Source organism: Oncorhynchus nerka, linkage group LG25, assembly GCF_034236695.1.
Source record: "Oncorhynchus nerka isolate Pitt River linkage group LG25, Oner_Uvic_2.0, whole genome shotgun sequence".
Classification (NCBI taxonomy): Eukaryota; Metazoa; Chordata; class Actinopteri; order Salmoniformes; family Salmonidae; genus Oncorhynchus; species Oncorhynchus nerka.
This window is the reverse complement of record NC_088420.1, coordinates 43,482,983-43,501,547: the sequence shown is the minus strand read 5'-3', so window position 1 is coordinate 43,501,547 and position 18,565 is coordinate 43,482,983. Positions and strand designations below refer to the sequence as shown.

General features: G+C 43.1%; 1 protein-coding gene across 2 annotated transcripts in view; it reads right to left on the bottom strand.

Annotated features, from left to right (window-relative positions):
- Positions 1-18,565, bottom strand: part of LOC115109541 (protein BANP-like) — a 68,660-nt gene that overhangs the window by 11,750 nt on the left and 38,345 nt on the right. For both annotated transcript variants that reach the window (XM_065009799.1, XM_029634536.2), the window contains exon 12: positions 5,300-5,443. In XM_065009799.1, the coding sequence (XP_064865871.1) occupies positions 5,300-5,443 (144 nt within the window). The remainder of the gene's footprint in view (positions 1-5,299; positions 5,444-18,565) is intronic.

The window sequence follows — 18,565 nt, the reverse complement described above, 5'->3', positions numbered from 1 at the left end:
TCATTGTCATGCTGAAAGACCCAGCCACGTTTCATCTTCAATGCCCTTGCTGATGGAAGGAGGTTTTCACTCAAAATCTCACGATACATGGCCCCATTCATTCTTTCCTTTACACGGATCAGTCGTCCTGGTCCCTTTGCAGAAAAACAGCCCCAAAGCATGATGTTTCCACCCCCATGCTTCACAGTAGGTATGGTGTTCTTTGGATGCAACTCAGCATTCTTTGTCCTCCAAACAGGACGAGTTGAGTTTTTACCAAAAAGTTCTATTTTGGTTACATCTGACCATATGACATTCTCCCAATCTTCTTCTGGATCATCCAAATGCTCTCTAGCAAACTTCAGACAGGCCTGGACATGTACTGGCTTAGGCAGGGGGACACATCTGGCACTGCAGGATTTGAGTCCCTGGCAGCGTAGTGTGTTACTGATGGTAGGCTTTGTTACTTTGGTCCCAGCTCCTCTGCAGGTCATTCACTAGGTCCCCCGTGTGGTTCTGGGATTTTTGCTCACCGCTCTTGTGATCATTTTGACCCCACGGGGTGAGATCTTGCGTGGAGCCCCAGATCGAGGGAGATTATCAGTGGTCCTGTATGTCTTCCATTTCCTAATAATTGCTCCCACAGTTGATTTCTTCAACTTTCTTTCAGATTCAGTCTTCCCAGCCTGGTGCAGGTCTACAATTTTGTTTCTGGTGTCCTTTGACAGATCTTTGGTCTTGGCCATAGTGGAGTGTTTGAGGTTGTGGACAGGTGTCTTTTATACTGATAACAAGTTCAAACAGGTTCCATTAATACAGGTAACGAGTGGAGGACAGAGGAGCCTCTTAAAGAAGAAGTTACAGGTCTGTGAGAGCCAGAAATCTTGCTTGTTTGTAGGTGACCAAATGCTTATTTTCCACCATAATTTGCAAATAAATTCATTAAAAATCCTACAATGAGATTTTCTGGATTTTTTCTCTCTCATTTTGTCTGTCATAGTTGAAGTGTACCTATGCTGAAAATTACAGTTCTCTCTCATCTTCTTAAGTGGGAGAACTTGCACAATTGGTGGCTGACTAAATAATTTTTTGCCCCACTGTACATGTACATACTACCTCAATCAGCCCGACTAACCGGTGCCTGTATATAGCCTCATTACTGTATATAGCCTCGCTGCTGTTAATTTTCACTGTCTTTTTACTGTTGTTTTTATTTCTTTACTTACCTATTGTTCACCGAATACCTTTTTTAAAATTGTATTTATTGCACTGTTGGTTAGAGCCTGTAAGTAAGCATTTCACTGTAAGGTCTATCTATACCTGTTGTATTCGGCGCATGTGACAAATAAACTTAGATTTGATTAGAAGCTAGCTGTCCTCTAGCTACACCATGGTGCAACCCTACAACATGCTGTTGTGGCTACTGTAGACCTTAATTGCAAAATTGTGTGTTTTAATCAATTATTTGATGACATGAGATATTTAGCATATTTGTATATGAAATTCACTGAGGATGGTCCTCCCCTTCCTCCTCTGAGAAGCCTCCACTGATCCCAAAGTTACCCAAGCTATTGCGCACAGAAGACGTTTCTGGTGCACCAGACTAGCCAACACAAGACAAAGGTGAGTTGATACCAGCTGGTGTCTGATCTGGACAACAGTATTATATCCACACTGAAAAAATTTCACTAGATTAAACCAAACTCTCATGACATCAACATAAGTAACAGCCATGAAATCAGCCCTGCAACAGAAAGCTCACAGCTTAAACTATGAAACCACCTAGCTACAGCATCCAACCAAACACATCTCTAATAGTAAGTTGTACCACCTCCCAAGCATATCCCAGGATCGTATCCATTAGAGCACACCATAGGAAACCATTTAAACGTGTTTTTCAACAGAAATATAAAACAAGAGGTTGTTATTGAGCAAGTCCTGGTAGTCCCTCCCTGTTTCAGTCAGCTTTCTTCCATTTGGTGCCTAATGAGTATGACCCAGGTGTCAAACTAAAAAAAAGTATTCTTATTCATCTCCGCAATTGTTTTTCATCTGGTTATAACAGGCATCTCTGGCACAGTCTCTGGCACCGTACCCCGCCCAGGACCAGACCCTGTTAGGGTGTAATAGGGCCAGCTTTAGACCTGACCAGTGTCTAAACCGTCACAAGGCTAAATGTAAAAAAACATAGCATAATCTGTCACGAGGCCAAACAGGCCTTCCTGTTCGGAAATATCTTATTTGAATCTAGCTTGTGTACTTTATTTGATCTAGCTTGTGTACTTTATTTGATCTAGCTTGTGTAATGGAAACTATTAAATAAAGAGGGAGAAAAAATGTAAAAGATAAATAAATAAAAAGCTGAAGTAATTTTTCAAGAGCTTAGTTATAAATGCTACCATATGTTTGGGAAAACAGTTCGACACATTTCAGGGAGGGGAAAATGTAGTGACCTTTCCCTGACCTTAGAACTGGAAAGGGCGGCAACCCAACGGTCAGTATTGGCCTTGAGTGTACATCTCACAAGTCCACTGTGATTGATTTGCTTAATGTTTAAAAGGCCCACTCTGACATTTACAGACGTTTTGATATGAATTTGAATGTTAGCCTACATTTCTCAAACCCCAATCCCTCAGCTTTATAGCAAACAAGGTGGAGGTTTGGTGGCCACCGTTTTGTTGAATTTCAAAATAAGGAGTGGGCCTCTAAAACCTTGTTAAATGACAATGGAGTAGTCTCTCTTTGAATAGCCTAACAGAACAGAATGTGGTGGCTGTTCAACAGTTGTATTCTCTCCCCTGCCCGGTTCATATGCCCTTGGTTAACCCAAGAGGCTTAATTTCATCTCTTGGGAACAGGAAATTGGAGATTGATCAGGGTCCGGTCAACTTTGTTGATTTCTGTCAAGCTGTCTGTGTACAATCAACCATTAGAACAAATAAAGCCCATTCACAAAAATGTACACAAACAACGGTCTGATTGCTGAGAACCCAGACCGCAGCTAAACACAATGTATGGAGTGGCAATCATGTATACACCTATAGAAACATCACAAACACAAGCCTGGTGGAAGTGAGGGACAGAAATTCATTAATTTAGGATGTCTATGGTTCCAAGAGGGGAATGGGGGATGGGTGGGACAAATTACACAACCGACAAAGAGAGACCAGGTATGACGGAGGATGCCATGCCTCATTCAGCTAGTCGCCCAAAAAAAGTGATAGGTGGTGGGCAGGACATTCTGTGTATGCATAGGTATACAATCACATCGGTCCAAATTAACAAGGAGACTCAAATTACTCCAACTCCGAGCAGGACTGGCATTTCTACAAACAGCCAAACAAATCACTTAAAAGTGCCAAGCTTTTTTCGGGTCCTCTTTTTATAATGTCACGCAGGGACGAATCGGTGATGGGACGAATCAGAGATATCCATATAAAACTTGACTTTTGGGGAAGTGAGCAAACCAAGCATTACGGAGGACATGTGGCATTCAACATGGTTTTCGAAAAAAAAACAAGAGTGAAAAACTAAGCGAAGGTCTCGTTCTTTTGTTGTGTTTCTGGCCTTGCCAAGTTGACCACATAAAAGGAGGGACTGCTGTGGGTGCCTGTGCACCCTTACTGCTTTCAACACATGGCTCCCATTCTCTGAACTCAACCATCAAGGGATTCAAAGCTAATCTAGTAATTATTACTTTCCTCTTTCTGAAGCTGCATCTGTGCATTTTACATTGTTAAATTAAAACACCAACTCTAGGACTTAAAGGAGAAGGGCATTCGCTTTGAATGGAAGCATGACAATAGGGAGAAAAGCGGAGTGTCGCAAGCAGTTTGGTGACATTGCTAATTATGACACTGGCACTTTGATTTCAACATGTCACTAATTATAAGGAGGGAGAGCATCGCACCACATAGTTTTACTGGGATATTGCACAAGATGGTGTGAGTCATTTAAAGGGGGTGTGAGAGACTGAATGTCTGTGTGAGCTCTTAACCACTCAGGTATATTTAGAACCCAACCCTCTATACTCCTCCCCCACCTCACCTACCCCCAATGTCCCAGCTTTAACACCCCTACACACAACACCCATTCAACCACCTACTCTAACATCATCTGCAAATACCTACTTCATCCATATCCTCTCCATCAATTTCTCCCTCACCTCCACAATACCTTACACTAATCCACCCCCCTCCAGAGACCTGTGATGCCACCATCATGACTAGGTTAGAGTTTACTACAGTGTCTGTAAATAAATATTGATAATGGAAAGAAGTGGAGGGCACTCAACCAATGTGAGTCAAGGTGCAACCAAAACATTTGATCATCATTGAAAAAGGCACAATGATGCGTCTTTTCCTTTTCAATGAATATTGATAACCCATGTATTTGTCTCTTCCTGTAAATCGTCCCGCTCCTAGAAGTTAGGCTATAGGCTATGCAAAATGGAAAAGAAAGTGCATGTATCCGCTCCCATCATTGTTGCTGCCTCAAGTTAAGTAGCCTACCTCTCCTAGTTGGGATTGCGAGATCAGCTGCGCGTGTGGTCTCTATTAAATAGAGTAGGCTATATGCAAGGAAATGAAGGAAATGTACTTCCTAAATATGATTAAGCTATAGTTTAAGCCTACCACATTGTCTGGAAATAAATATTGATCACTCATATTTATCTCTGCCTCCAAGCGTTCTGCTCCTATTAAGGTAGGTTATTATGCAACACATAGCTCAAGAGAAAGTGCAAGTGTCCATGCTCGAGCCAATTCTGTCTCTCTTTCAAACTAAGTTCAGCCTATTCGCTGACGTAGCCCAGTAATACTGATAGCCTAATATAAATAATGGGCCACATGAGAAACTCTGGTAATTTAACCGATTTCTTGGGTTATTTTTTACACATTTTGATATTGCCTACTGAATGCAAAATAGCTGGGATCATGGCGGTCAAGTGATCTGCGCCACATACACCTAAAATAACATTTGTGGGACTGCGGTTGGGTTCGGGACCAGTTCTTGAGGGAGCGGGTAGGAATCCCGACAAAAAGCCAGTGGGACCGGGCGGTTACAGTATGAAAAGCTGCGGCAGAGTGATGAGGAAATCAGTCCCGCACAGACCTCTAATGTACCTTTGCAGTCTACTTTACTGGATGTGTGTAAATGTAAAAGGTGTACCTCAGGAGTTTGAGCAACAGGAACTTGGAACCGATGCTAAGATGCAAAAGAGAAGGTCAGAAATGCTGCTGTCAGGCCCACCGGACTCAATGGCCAGTTCATCTAAGGACGTGTGTCTGTCTGTCTCCGGGTGTTTGTGTGCGTTCCTCACCTGTACAGTAGCGGTGTGCTCGTTGACGGAGGCCAGTTGGACGTACTGCACCTGGATGTCACTGGCCTGTAGGGGGGAGCCCTCCACTGTTGTGGCCCCTCCGTCAGCTGACGCCACTGCTATCAGCTGGGCCCCACGCAGCACCTGACCAGGGGGAGGGAGAACGTGAGAGAAAGAGGGGAGGTGGGATAGAATGTGAGGGAGAGAAAAAGTACAAGAAAAAGAGGGAGGAAGAGGGGAGCGAAAGGGGAGATATTAATATAAAATGTAATTGAAAAAAATAGAGGAAACCTTTATCACAATTAATTTGCTTAAATGAATCACAAAACTATTGTTACTATAATTACAATAACAATTTTGTCTGTGGTGAGTGCTTGTGCAAGGGTCAACCAATGTGTCTGTGTCAAACTTCAACACACACGATCCTCAGAAGAGGTCTGCTTAGCATCACCCAAAATGGCACCCTATTCCTTCCATAGTGCACTGATTTTGACCAGGGTTCATAGTGCACTGCTTTTGACCAGGGCTCAGGTCAGAAGAAGTGCACTATATAGAGAATAGAGTGCCATTTCAGATGCAGACAGTGTTAGCTGCTTCTGCCAGTTAGCTAATGCTCTGAATCAAGAGTTTACTGCCAGGACCTGGGTCTGCTCTGTAACTAACTGGCTGGCTACACTTCCCTGAATAGAGGCCAATTAAAACAAACAGCAGAAAGACATTTATGCTCCAATGTGTGTTTACATTATTTTATTAGTCACAACTATCAGGGTGTAACAAGCACAGACTAGCGCCACACACAAACACTAGAAGGAGAGAACGCTCCTTCTTTAGGGAAAATCTAGCAAACAAGTCTCGGAGGATGCAGGGGACCAATAGGGAATGCTTAAAGACAGATCAGCCAATAAGAGCCCTACCATTTGAAAAAGTGTTTTGTTTCCCATGCACAGCCGCCATGGAGAGAGAGACAGCGAGAGAAAAGGAGAAAGATAAAACACACAGAAGAGGAGAGAGAGACAGCGAGAGAAAAGGAGAAAGATAAAACACACAGAAGAGGAGAGAGAGACAGCGAGAGAAAAGGAGAAAGATAAAACACACAGAAGAGGAGAGAGAGACAGCGAGAGAAAAGGAGAAAGATAAAACACACAGAAGAGGAGAGAGAGACAGCAAGAGAAAAGGAGAAAGATAAAACACACAGAAGAGGAGAGAGAGACAGCGAGAGAAAAGGAGAAAGAAAAAACACACAGAAGAGGAGAGAGAGACAGCGAGAGAAAAGGAGAAAGATAAAACACAGAGAAGAGGAGAGAGAGACAGCGAGAGAAAATGAGAAAGATAAAACACACAGAAGAGGAGAGAGAGACAGCGAGAGAAAAGGAGAAAGATAAAACACACAAGAGGAGAGAGAGAGCGAGAGAAAAGGAGGAAAAATAAAAAACAGAAGAGACAGCGAGAGAAAAGGAGAAAGATAAAACACACAGAAGAGGAGAGAGAGAGCGAGAGAAAAGGAGAAAGATAAAACACACAGAAGAGGAGAGAGAGACAGCGAGAGAAAAGGGGAAAGATAAAACACACAGAAGAGGAGAGAAAGGGGAAACCCCTATACCCTGTTGTGTTGAACTACAGCCAAGCTGTGCCAGAGCTCGTTTTTTAACACACTCATTAATAATAGAGCACGATGGGGCAGCTGAAACATGGTGTGGGGTATTCCTGTAGATTTACATTCACACACACTATAGGAAACCGGGGCTATAGGTTTAGAGTTATGACTTCTAGACCTAATTGGATAACATACAGTAGGCCAACTGTAATAAGTTGTTGAATGTGCAAACAGACATGCAAAGCTAACATACATCTGACCCAGCAAGACTGATTGAGGGAAATATTAAGTGAGCTGTGTGTGTGTTTGATAGTATACTTGTGAAGACCAGAAATCCTCACAAGAATAGTAAACCAAGGAGAATTCGAACAAGTGAGGACATTTGGCCGGTCCTAAAATGGGAAAAAGCCATTTAAGGCGTAGGGGTTAGGTTTAGGGTTAGAATTAGGAGTTAAGGCAAATAGGATTTTGAATGCGAATCAACTGTTGGTCCCCAAAAAGTCCTCACAGGTATAGTAAGACAGCTGTGTGTGTGTGTGTGTAAATAAAACCATTGGCTCTCGCTTGCATTTAATACTCTACACTACAACATGCTCCGTCTCTCTCTACCTCTTGCATGATGTGAAGCTTCTCTGGTATTTGATGCCGTCTCCAGCTCTAACCCAGTCTGACTTACTCCCATGCTAGTAGAGTAGAGCAGCTGGGTGCAGGCCTAACAGACATTCCCAATTTGGGGATGAATCAGAATCTGGAGAAAAAAACAAAACCTTAAAAACCCCAATTACAGATGCTGTATGTGACCCACTTGCCCTACCAACCCGCCCCCTTCCACCCCCAACCAAACCCCGACCTTCACTTTGAAGTCGCTGACTCTGTAATGTGTTTTGTGAGTCGTGTTAACCCACCGGGCTCTGGGGGGAGGATAGGCTCCAGGAGATTTAGACAGATTTTTTCACTTCACCACAATGTCTGATGCAGCCAGAACACACCATTCCCAGCCAGCCTGATGGGAGCTATTAGATGAAAAGGAAGGCTACGCTAGCCAGATCAGTGCCACAAAATTAGATAGACATAGTGAACTAGAGACCGGCTGATTTGGGGTGACGGTAGCCTTGAGAGACGGGCCATTAATCAGAGAGTTGACGGTTCAAATCCCAGGGCTGACAGAGGAATCCTGCAGGAGTGAGCCAGCAGCTGGAGGGTTGCTGGGTCTAATATCCTATATCCTACCTACTACCATTTTGCCCTTGAGCAAGGCTCTTAACCCCCCAAATCTGCTCCAGTGGCACTGCTCTGTGGTATTGTAATATACACGCACACACTAACAGGGTGTGTGTGATTCAAATCAAATGTTATTGGTCACATACACGTTTAGCAGATGTTATTGCAGGTGTAGCGAAATGCTTGACAAGGGGTCCGTACACACACTGACCACTTACAGAGGGTCATAGCCTTGGTCTGAGAGGGGTCTTGCTGAGAGTCATCTGACTGAACATACACAAACTGAAGGCTGCAGATTGTAGTCTGAGTGATTGTGTATACACTAACTGATCACAGCGAAACAGACTGACCAAGGGCCATTACAGACAGACAAATCGATTGTAAACATTCTGTTATATGCATCTGCGGCACATCAAAAGTTCAAGTCAGCTCTGCATAAAAAGACAGACGGCTGTGAAATAAATACAGATAGGCCATCCTTCATATGAACCCTGTAGAAAGACTAGGCTTAATCGGTTTATTAGGGATACACACATTCAACCCTAGTCAGTTACATACAGGTGGAGCAGGAATGTCATGACAGTAGGCTAGGAATGTAGTTGGTACTAAATTAAAATGCTTAAGCTGGTATATGGGGGGGGGGGGGGGGGAAGATGAGGGAAAAAAATCCAGAAAATCACATTGTAGGATTTTTAATGAATTTATTTGCAAATTATGGTGGAAAATAAGTATTTGGTCACCTAAAAACAAGCCAGATTTCTGTCTCTCACAGACCTGTAACTTCTTCTTTAAGAGGCTCATCTGTCCTCCACTCGTTACCTGTATTAATGGAACCTGTTTGAACTTGTTATCAGTATAAAAAACACAACATCTCCACCCCGCTGATCCTCAACACTGGGGCCCCACAAGGGTGCGTTCTGAGCCCTCTCGTGTACTCCCTGTTCACCCACGACTGCGTGTACACGCACGCCTCCAACTCAATCATCAAGTTTGCGGACGACACAACAGTGGTAGGCTTGATTACCAACAACGACGAGACGGCCTACAGGGAGGAGGTGAGGGCCCTCGGAGTGTGGTGTCAGGAAAATAACCTCACACTCAACGTCAACAAAACTAAGGAGATGATTGTGGACTTCAGGAAACAGCAGAGGGAACACCCCCCTATCCACATCGATGGAACAGTAGTGGAGAGGGTAGTAAGTTTTAAGTTCCTCGGCGTACACATCACAGACAAACTGAATTGGTCCACCCACACAGACAGCATCGTGAAGAAGGCGCAGCAGCGCCTCTTCAACCTCAGGAGGCTGAAGAAATTCGGCTCGTCACCAAAAGCACTCACAAACTTCTACAGATACACAATCGAGAGCATCCTGTCGGGCTGTATCACCGCCTGGTACGGCAATTGCTCCGCCCACAACCGTAAGGCTCTCCAGAGGGTAGTGAGGTCTGCACAACACATCACCGGGGGCAAACTACCTGCCCTCCAGGACACCTACACCACCCGATGTCACAGGAAGGACAGCAACCACCCGAGCCACTGCCTGTTCACCCCGCTATCATCCAGAAGGCGAGGTCAGTACAGGTGCATCAAAGCTGGGACCGAGAGACTGAAAAACAGCTTCTATCTCAAGGCCATCAGACTGTTAAACAGCCACCACTAACATTGAGTGGCTGCTGCCAACACACTGACTCAACTCCAGCCACTTTAATAATGGGAATTGATGGGAAATGATGTAAAATATATCACTAGCCACTTTAAACAATGCTTCCTAATATAATGTTTACATACCCTACATTATTCATCTCATATGCATACGTATATACTGTACTCTATATCATCTACTGCATCCTTATGTAATACATGTATCACTAGCCAATTTAACTATGCCACTTTGTTTACATACTCATCTCATATGTATATACTGCACTCAATACCATCTACTGTATCTTGCCTATGCCGCTCTGTACCAGCACTCATTCATATATCTTTATGTACATATTCTTTATCCACTTACACTTGTGTCTATAAGGTAGTAGTTTTGGAATTGTTAGCTAGATTACTTGTTGGTTATTACTGCATTGTCGGAACTAGAAGCACAAGCATTTCGCTACACTCGCACTAACATCTGCTAACCATGTGTATGTGACAAATAAAATTTGATTTGATTTGACCTGTCCACAAGCTCAAACAGTCACACTCCAAACTCCACTATGGCCAAGACCAAAGAGCTGTCAAAGGACACCAGAAACAAAATTGTAGACCTGCACCAGGCTGGGAAGACTGAATTTGCAATAGGTAAGCAGCTTGGTTTGAAGAAATCAACTGTGGGAGCAATTATTAGGAAATGGAAGACATTTTTAAGTGGGAGAACTTGCACAATTGGTGGCCGACTAAATACGTTTTTGCCCCACTGTAAGTAAGGAAGTAGGTATTGGGTAAAAATGGTGGAGCTGGTATGCGTTAGGGAGAAACAGTGTAGGTAAACAAGGCAGGGCAGGTACTTAATGATTAGCGAATAATGATTAATTGATTCTGATTCTAGGTAAAGCAAAATTCCAAGTGTGTTAGGTGTAGCATTTGACTGTCTACTAGTATATTTAGAGTGCCATCAGAAAATATTAAGACCCATTCCCTTTATGTTATGTTACAGCCTTATTCTAAAATGGATTAACTAAGAAAAAAAATCCTCAATCTACACACAATAATGACAAAGCAAAGACATGTTAGACATTTTTGCAAATGTATATATTTTTTAAACATAAATATATTATTTAAAAGTATACAGATTCTTTGCTTTGAGATTCAAAATTGAGCTCAGGTGCATCCTGTTTCCATTGATCATCCTTGAGATGTTTCTACAACTTGATTGTAGAGTCCATGATTTGCAAAGTCACACACCTGTCTGTCTATAGAAGGTCCCACAGTTGACAGTGCATGTCAAAGCAAAAACGAAGCCATGAGGTCGAAGGAAGTGTCCGTAGAGCTCCGAGACAGGATTGTGTCAAGGCACAGATCTGGGGAAGGGTACCAAAACATTTCTGCAGCATTGAAGATCCCCAAGATCACAGTGGCCTCCATCATTCTTAAATGGAAGAAGTTTGGAACCACCTAGACTCTTCCTAGAGCTGGCCGCCCAGCCAAACTGAGCAATCAGAGAGGGAGGTGACCAAGAACCGACTGGTCACTCTGACAGAGCTCCAGAGGTCCTCTGTGGAGATGGGAGAACCTTACACAAGGACAACCATCTCTGCAGCACTCCACCAATCAGGCCTTTATGGTAGAGTGGCCAGACGGAAGCCACTCCATCTGTAAAAGGCACATGACAGCCTGCTTGGAGTTTGCCAAAAGGCACCTTAAGGACTCTCAGACCATGAGAAACAAGATTCTCTGGTCTGATGAAACCAAGACTGAACCATTTTGACTGAATGCCAAGCATCACGTCTGGAGAAAACCTGGCACCATCCCTATGCTGAAGTATGGTGGTGGCAGGATCATGCTGTGGGGATGTTTTTCAGTGACAGGGACTGGGAGACTAGTGAGGATTGAGGGAAAGATGAACAGAGCAAAGTAGAGAGAGATCTTTGATGAAAATCCGCTCCAGAGCGTTCAGAACCTCGGACTAGGGTGAAGGTTCACCTTCCAACAGGACAACGACCCTAAGCACACAGCCAAGACAACACAGGAGTGGCTTCGGGACAAGTCTCTGAATGTCCTTGAGTGTTCCAGCCAGAGCCCGGACTTGAACCCGATTGAACATTTCTGGAGAGACCTGAAAATAACTGCAGCGATGCTCCCTATCCAACCTGACAGAGCTTGAGAGGATCTGCAGAAAAGAATGGGAGAAACTCCCCAAATACAGGTGTGCAAAGCTTGTAGCGTCATACCCAAGACTCGAGACTGTAATCGTTGAAACTCCCCAAATACAGGTGTGCAAAGCTTGTAGCGTCATACCCAAGACTCGAGAATGTAATCGTTGCCAAAGGTGCTTCAACAAAGTACTGAGTAAAGGGTCTGAATACTTATGTAAATGTGATTTCAGTTTTTTTATTTGTAGTAAGTGCACACATTTCAAAAAATCTGTTTTTGCTTTGTATTATATGTAGATTGATGAGGGGATTTTTTTTAAATGTTTAAAAGCATTTTAGCACAAGGCTCTAACGGAACAAAAGGTGGAAAAAGTCAAGCGATCTGAATAATTTCCGAATGCACTGTACGTGTGCAATCAAGGAGGACGGAGGATTCAAGGGTTGACTAACTCTTGTACAATTCAATTAAAGGTTGCGACTTCAACCCTTCATGAGAGCATTCTCAGCTGTGAGGATCTGAGCACACAGAGAGCAGAGGCGTTTAAAGTTCTGGAACATTGTGTGAGATCTCTACAGTGAATACAGGAAGTCTCCCAGGGACCACTTCCTGTCCCACTACTTGGTTTGCAAAAAGAGCTCATCTCTTTCCCAATTTGACATTCCATGATTCCTCAAATCCGGTCTCCTCACCTTTTTCTCAGAACACATTGTAGGAAAAGGTCAGGAGGGGAGGGACTGTGTTCTGATCAAAAACACTCAAACTGTAGTATGAAATTATGGGTCTGACACTCGGGAAACACATCAACCACATTAACCCAAACACATGATAGAGATCTGTTAGCGATACGGCATAAACTACACACCATCTCACACTTGGACACAGTCAGACACACGCAGCCCCCCCGGGGGGTGGGGGCAATCCATTCAGTGCCATATTCTGACTTTTACACAGGCAAGCAACTCTTGCACTGCTTCCAATAGCCTCATTTGTGCTTTAGACCCAAGTTCACACGGATTACGCAAGTTCGAAATCACATCCACTTGCAGTGAGTTGTCAGAAAAAAAAACACACAATAGAAAGAAAAATCTAACTTGGCGAGAGAAACCACATAAATGAGAATAGGACCTGGTAGTTCGGCTGCTCTTAAGTGCATTAGTTACTGTTGTCCTCCGGCTTGTGGGATTGGAGCCCCTAAATAGTATTTCTTATTGTCTGTCCACACCGGTAACATACTAGCGGTGCCCAATGAATGAATGAATGAATGAATGAATGTATGTATGTATGTATGTATGTGTGTATGTGTGTGTAAGGGAGAATTAGAAGGCTGCTTCAGAACAGCCCACGCTGTCTCCATGCCAAAAGAGAGCTGGAGGAGAAAATACAGCGAACAAACAAGTCAGCTTAAATTCACTTCAGCAGAGTTTGCTAGTTGCGATGACCTTCTGAAAAGAACAGAAAAGTGGATAAATCTATCTTTTTTTTTGTCCTTTATGCCATAATGCTTTCAACAGTAATGGAGACAGGATACTGAAGAAATACAGCGTCGGGCGCAAGAAGGCAGAGAACCAAACAACAAATACGTCTTAATGCAAAAAACAGCCAGAGAGGGCCAGATTGAAACACAATAACCAACTGTGCAAACAAGGACCTTTTTCCCAGCCCAACCTCTTTTTTTGTTGTCCCAATTCAAACTGCACTTTTGGTTGCGTATGATTCTGGTTTCGATTGGATAATGAAAAGATACTGGGCAAAAAGACAGTTGTTAGAAAACAAAAGAAAGCATATTTGTTTTGTTAACTTGTACACAACCCTTCGGTCTTCAACGGTTAAGGTTTGACTGTGCAATTGATCTGAAATAATGAATTATGTTGTAACCCAGGTCTCTGGCACTGGGTAGTGTGTGTGTGCACATTTATCTAAGTGCATGAATGCATGTTTTGTCAAAGAGCTCTGTTTCACTGCAACCCACAAGCACACAAAGACCTACAAGCACATACAAACACTTTTATGAGGTACCGCTCAAATAAATCAGAGGCACCACTCCAATCTGTTTTCTATCAGTCCCAATAGAATCACTCATATCCTCTCAGATCTAACGTGTAAAAAGAAAAGAATAGGAAAAATAAACGTTTGGAGTTTGAGAGGTTGGAACTTCCTCCCTGCTTTATAGGCCGTCAACAACATCTGCAGCAGCTCTCCTGAGCCAGTCAGGACAGATGTGTGTGTGGGGGGGGGGGGGGGCATCAGGACACAGAGGGAGCAGCTGGAGTTGATGCTCTGAGTCCCCTTTCCTACTCAATCCTTCCAAAAGTCTGTCAGTCTGCTGTATCCCTCCATAGAATACAATGCTCAGATGTAAACCCAACACTCAGTCACAAAGAAGAAGATCCTCTATTAGTTAAGCCTACCCCTGGAGCGTCAGTTGAAAAATACCCTCTCCAAGTCAACTCAGATACAGTGGGGCAAAAAAGTATTTAGTCAGCCACCAATTGTGCAAGTTCTCCCACTTAAAAAGATCAGAGAGGCCTGTAATTTTCATCATAGGTACACTTCAACTATGACAAACAAAATTAGAGAAAAAAAATCCAGAAAATCACATTGTAGGATTTTGAATGAATTTATTTGCAAATTATGGTGAAATATAAGTATTTGGTCAATAACAAAAGTTTATCTCAATACTTTGTTATATACCCTTTGTTGGCAATGACAGAGGTCAAACGTTTTCTATAAGTCTTCACAAGGTTTTCACACACTGTCGCTGGTATTTTGTGCACTTAGCAGGAAAATCTCAGCGACATCAGAGTGATCAAAATAAGATAGCACATCTGTACAGTCTCCACAACTTTAATATTTTGCTTTGCTTATGAGTGGAATGCCTACCGGAGTGAATCAGTTCAAGTCATAGAACTAAGGCCAGGAGTTTTTCCTAACCATGTGACCTGACCAGGAAAAACATGTAGATAACTACAGTAGGTAGGCTCAATGTTTTTTATTATTATTATTTTTTATCGTCAGGTGGCAAGGGAAAAACTCCTGGCACTATCATGTAACCACCATCTTAATATTCAAGAGAGGAGGTGGCAAGGAGTTAGGATGTGAGGAGTCGCAGAAATACAAATGAAAATAAAGCCCTAACCTTTGTAAATCTGTCCTAAAGGCACTTACTCCCACACTCTCTGCTGCATCTACTGTTTCTCCTCCACCCACTCGATGACACCATTCCTAAACACAGGCTTGACACCTCCATTAACACTAACCCTGCTTTATATTATTTTCTTTCTCTCCTCCAACTCCCATGCCTTTCAGTAGACTACAGTTTCAGTCAAGGCTAGTGTGGTTTTGACTAAACCAGATCAGTTTGAATTCTGATCCAGGACCAGTATAATCAAAGGCCTTCGGTCGGCCTCTGCGATGACTGAAATAACTTCTGTAATTTAGCAGGGCCTTTTTATTTTAACGAGGCAGGCCCCCAGTGTACTATATACACTCGTGTCTGTTCTCTGGCTCAAAAATCGAGCTTGGCCTAGCTGATTGACAAATGCATTTTTACGAGAGCCTTTAAAATAATTATTTACAATGATCACTTTATCATGATTCTAATTAGCTTGTTTGTTTAGATGGACATGATATATATGCTGTAAGACAACGACAAAAACGTTCTGACCTCCCGGCAACCTCTGGCAACACCGCTCTGAGGGAGCCTGGGAGGGAGCGGCCGCACCCTCGCCTCCGTGCTTTCACATGCCGCCCACATGGCGCACGAAACAACTGTCTTACATGAAAGAACATCTCTGGCTTATTTACAGACGTAAATAAAAGCCTCTTTATCCTGATATAGAGGCATCATTCAGTGTTTTTACTGCTGTTTATATGAGCAGTCTTCATCAGAAAAAGAAAACAAAAGATGGACCCTTTTAAAGGGATCCCCTTCATCATCTTTGCTTGCTTGTGTCATCAAAGCGGGATGGGATGGAACATGTGTGTTTATTGGCTGTGTATTCTTAAAAGGGATAGCACATACAAAATAGATTTTGGGGTCAAATTCCTCTTTGGCCTACACACACAACCTTGAGTTGTGTCTGTAGGCCCGTAGTGACCGTATTCACAATAAACAGTTGTTAACTTTTGTCACAGCCAGGGGTTAGCATGATTAGAATCATCAGGGAAAAAATGCATGTAATTCATGGTACCGATGTTAGCAAAGCAGCCTTGCAAGTTGAAATGTCCTCAAAAACACTTCAAACTAAGTTTGGTTCCTTTTTTTATTTGCATGCATACCTCTGTAATAGTCACAGGAATATTGTTACGCAAAACTGGAACTATTTCCTTATGTATTCTCACACCCACATCAGTCTGTTTGCTGTAACATGGACAATAAAGTAGTATTGTGTGCTTCCTTTTCTGTTGGGCACTCAGATGCAGATTGATTACAAGCTGCAAAACTCACCAGTGGCTTGATGGAACTATGAGAGCATATTCAGATATTACTGCAACAAATAACGTTCTTGCAGAAAATAAAACATGGACAGGTTCTTCTCAAGTATTGACACTTAGGAAGTTACGGCTTGCAATGCAGCTTTGTTAACATCATTTGGGGGGGCTAATCATGCTACCTCCTGGCTGTGACAAAAGTAAACAACAGATTTGTCGAAGCCATCACTGCTCGCCTACAGACAACTTCAAAAGGATGAGGAATTTTCCCTTAGTCATGTATTGATGTAAACGACACACCGGGGAAAATGTGACTACGGGGCCTTTCACACTTAATTGGTTTGTAGCGTTTTTTCAGAACTCTGGTGCGTTTACCCCTTTAGTTTGGTTCCTAAACAACGCACCGCACTAAACAAAGCACCGTGGTTTGCTCAAAAAGAGTTATCTTGGTCCGATTCAGCGGCAGGTGAGAATGCAGTCCAGACCAAACACAGGAAAATAACCAGTATTACTAGTTGTTTGACTGCAAGCTTTTGATAAAATGCATGCAGCATCATAACTTGATATCTCAGACATTCTGTGAGTAGCAGTGCATTGATGAGTGTATCCGATGCAGGTTAGGGGAGACGGGCTATAGACTACTGAATATAACCTATTCAAGTTGAAGTTAGAGCGGCTATTGCAAATTCCTCCCTTCATGTTGTTGGAAGACAAAAGCGAAAGTAATATGAAGATTTGGACACAAGTGATGCTTCATGATAATCATAGATGGATTTAAGGTGAGCATTTGTGTCCAATTAACAAATTACTTGAATGGATAAGTGGTTTTGCTTAGGAATTGTAGTGGTTTGACAATGTAAAAGCAAAATGGGAAAATTTAAAAAAAAAATACAATCTAACAAATAAACTCTGATTCAAACTATAGCTCAGAACTATGTGTGAAAACACACTAGGTAGTAGTTATGATTAACCCCTAAATGGGGAATGAGACACTAAGCCCTGCATCTTCGTGGGGTGGCTGTGGGCTAGAACCCAGCAGGAGTCTGTAGGTTGGGTGTGGTGGTGTTGCTCCAGGCACAGTGAAGTTGCTACCAGAGAAATCTGGTTCTTGTTAACACACTACCAGGGACATCGAGTACTTCTCAGCTATGCCCAGTACAAACACACACAGATGACTCTCCCCACATAGACTTGCACTGAAAAACACATACACAAACATCAAACAAAGATATGTGCACCAACACTTACACAGCAAAGCAAAGACCAACTAGGCAGACATTTTGGCATGCGATCTGTGACCTCCATCTATGATCTTGGAGATCTACAGAATGATCTGTGATCTGAGGGAAAGCCCCTTATCTTCCTCCCATAATGCCATAGGTCTATATGAGATGGTGCAGGCTCCCTAAAAACAGTTCCTTTGAAATGGGATCCTCTGTTATAGTACCAGCTTTAAATCCTACACTGCTAACATGCATGTTTTATGTCCCATGTTTAATGTATCTCTGGAAGTACATCACCCCTCCATGGACATTATTTACAGGGGGAGCCATTTACTTCAACTGTCTCTCTTCCCACTCGGTCTCCCCCCTTTCTTTCCCTCCTGCATTGTGGATCCCAAAATGCTCAACAAGCTTTCCCATGATATTATCAACAACATTCTTGGACAGAGAGAAATAGGACTATTAAATGTCAATTCGGGCTGTGGTCCAGCGGTTCGATCCGGAGTGTCTTGTGTTCTAAGTCTGTGTGCTTAACCCTGTGGACCTCCTCAACATCTGCTCTGTGTCAAACATTAGTGACAGTGGAGACATGGTGATTGAAGGTCCACACCTAGGCCTAATTTGTAGCAAACTCACTGCAGCCGTCTGTGAGAGGAACTGATGTCAACCTGCTATTAGAAACACACACACCACACCCAACAAACAAGCACAAACTCCTACACACGTGCTTGTGAACTCTAAAAGTGCACACGCATACACACACAAACTGCCAAATGGCATTCACTAGTTTGAGTGCAGCCATCTATCTCCTGGTGCTTTTCTTGTGTTCTCTGGGCCATGAGCTAAATTCAGTCCAGCCAGAGTCCAGCGCAGAGCCCCAGAGGGAAGCAACAGATTAGAAGCAGAGGGAGCTGAGTTCCAAACAACCCTGCTACGATATGGTGCTGCTTCCCCCGTATCTCATCTCCCACTACCTATCCCCCCCCCAT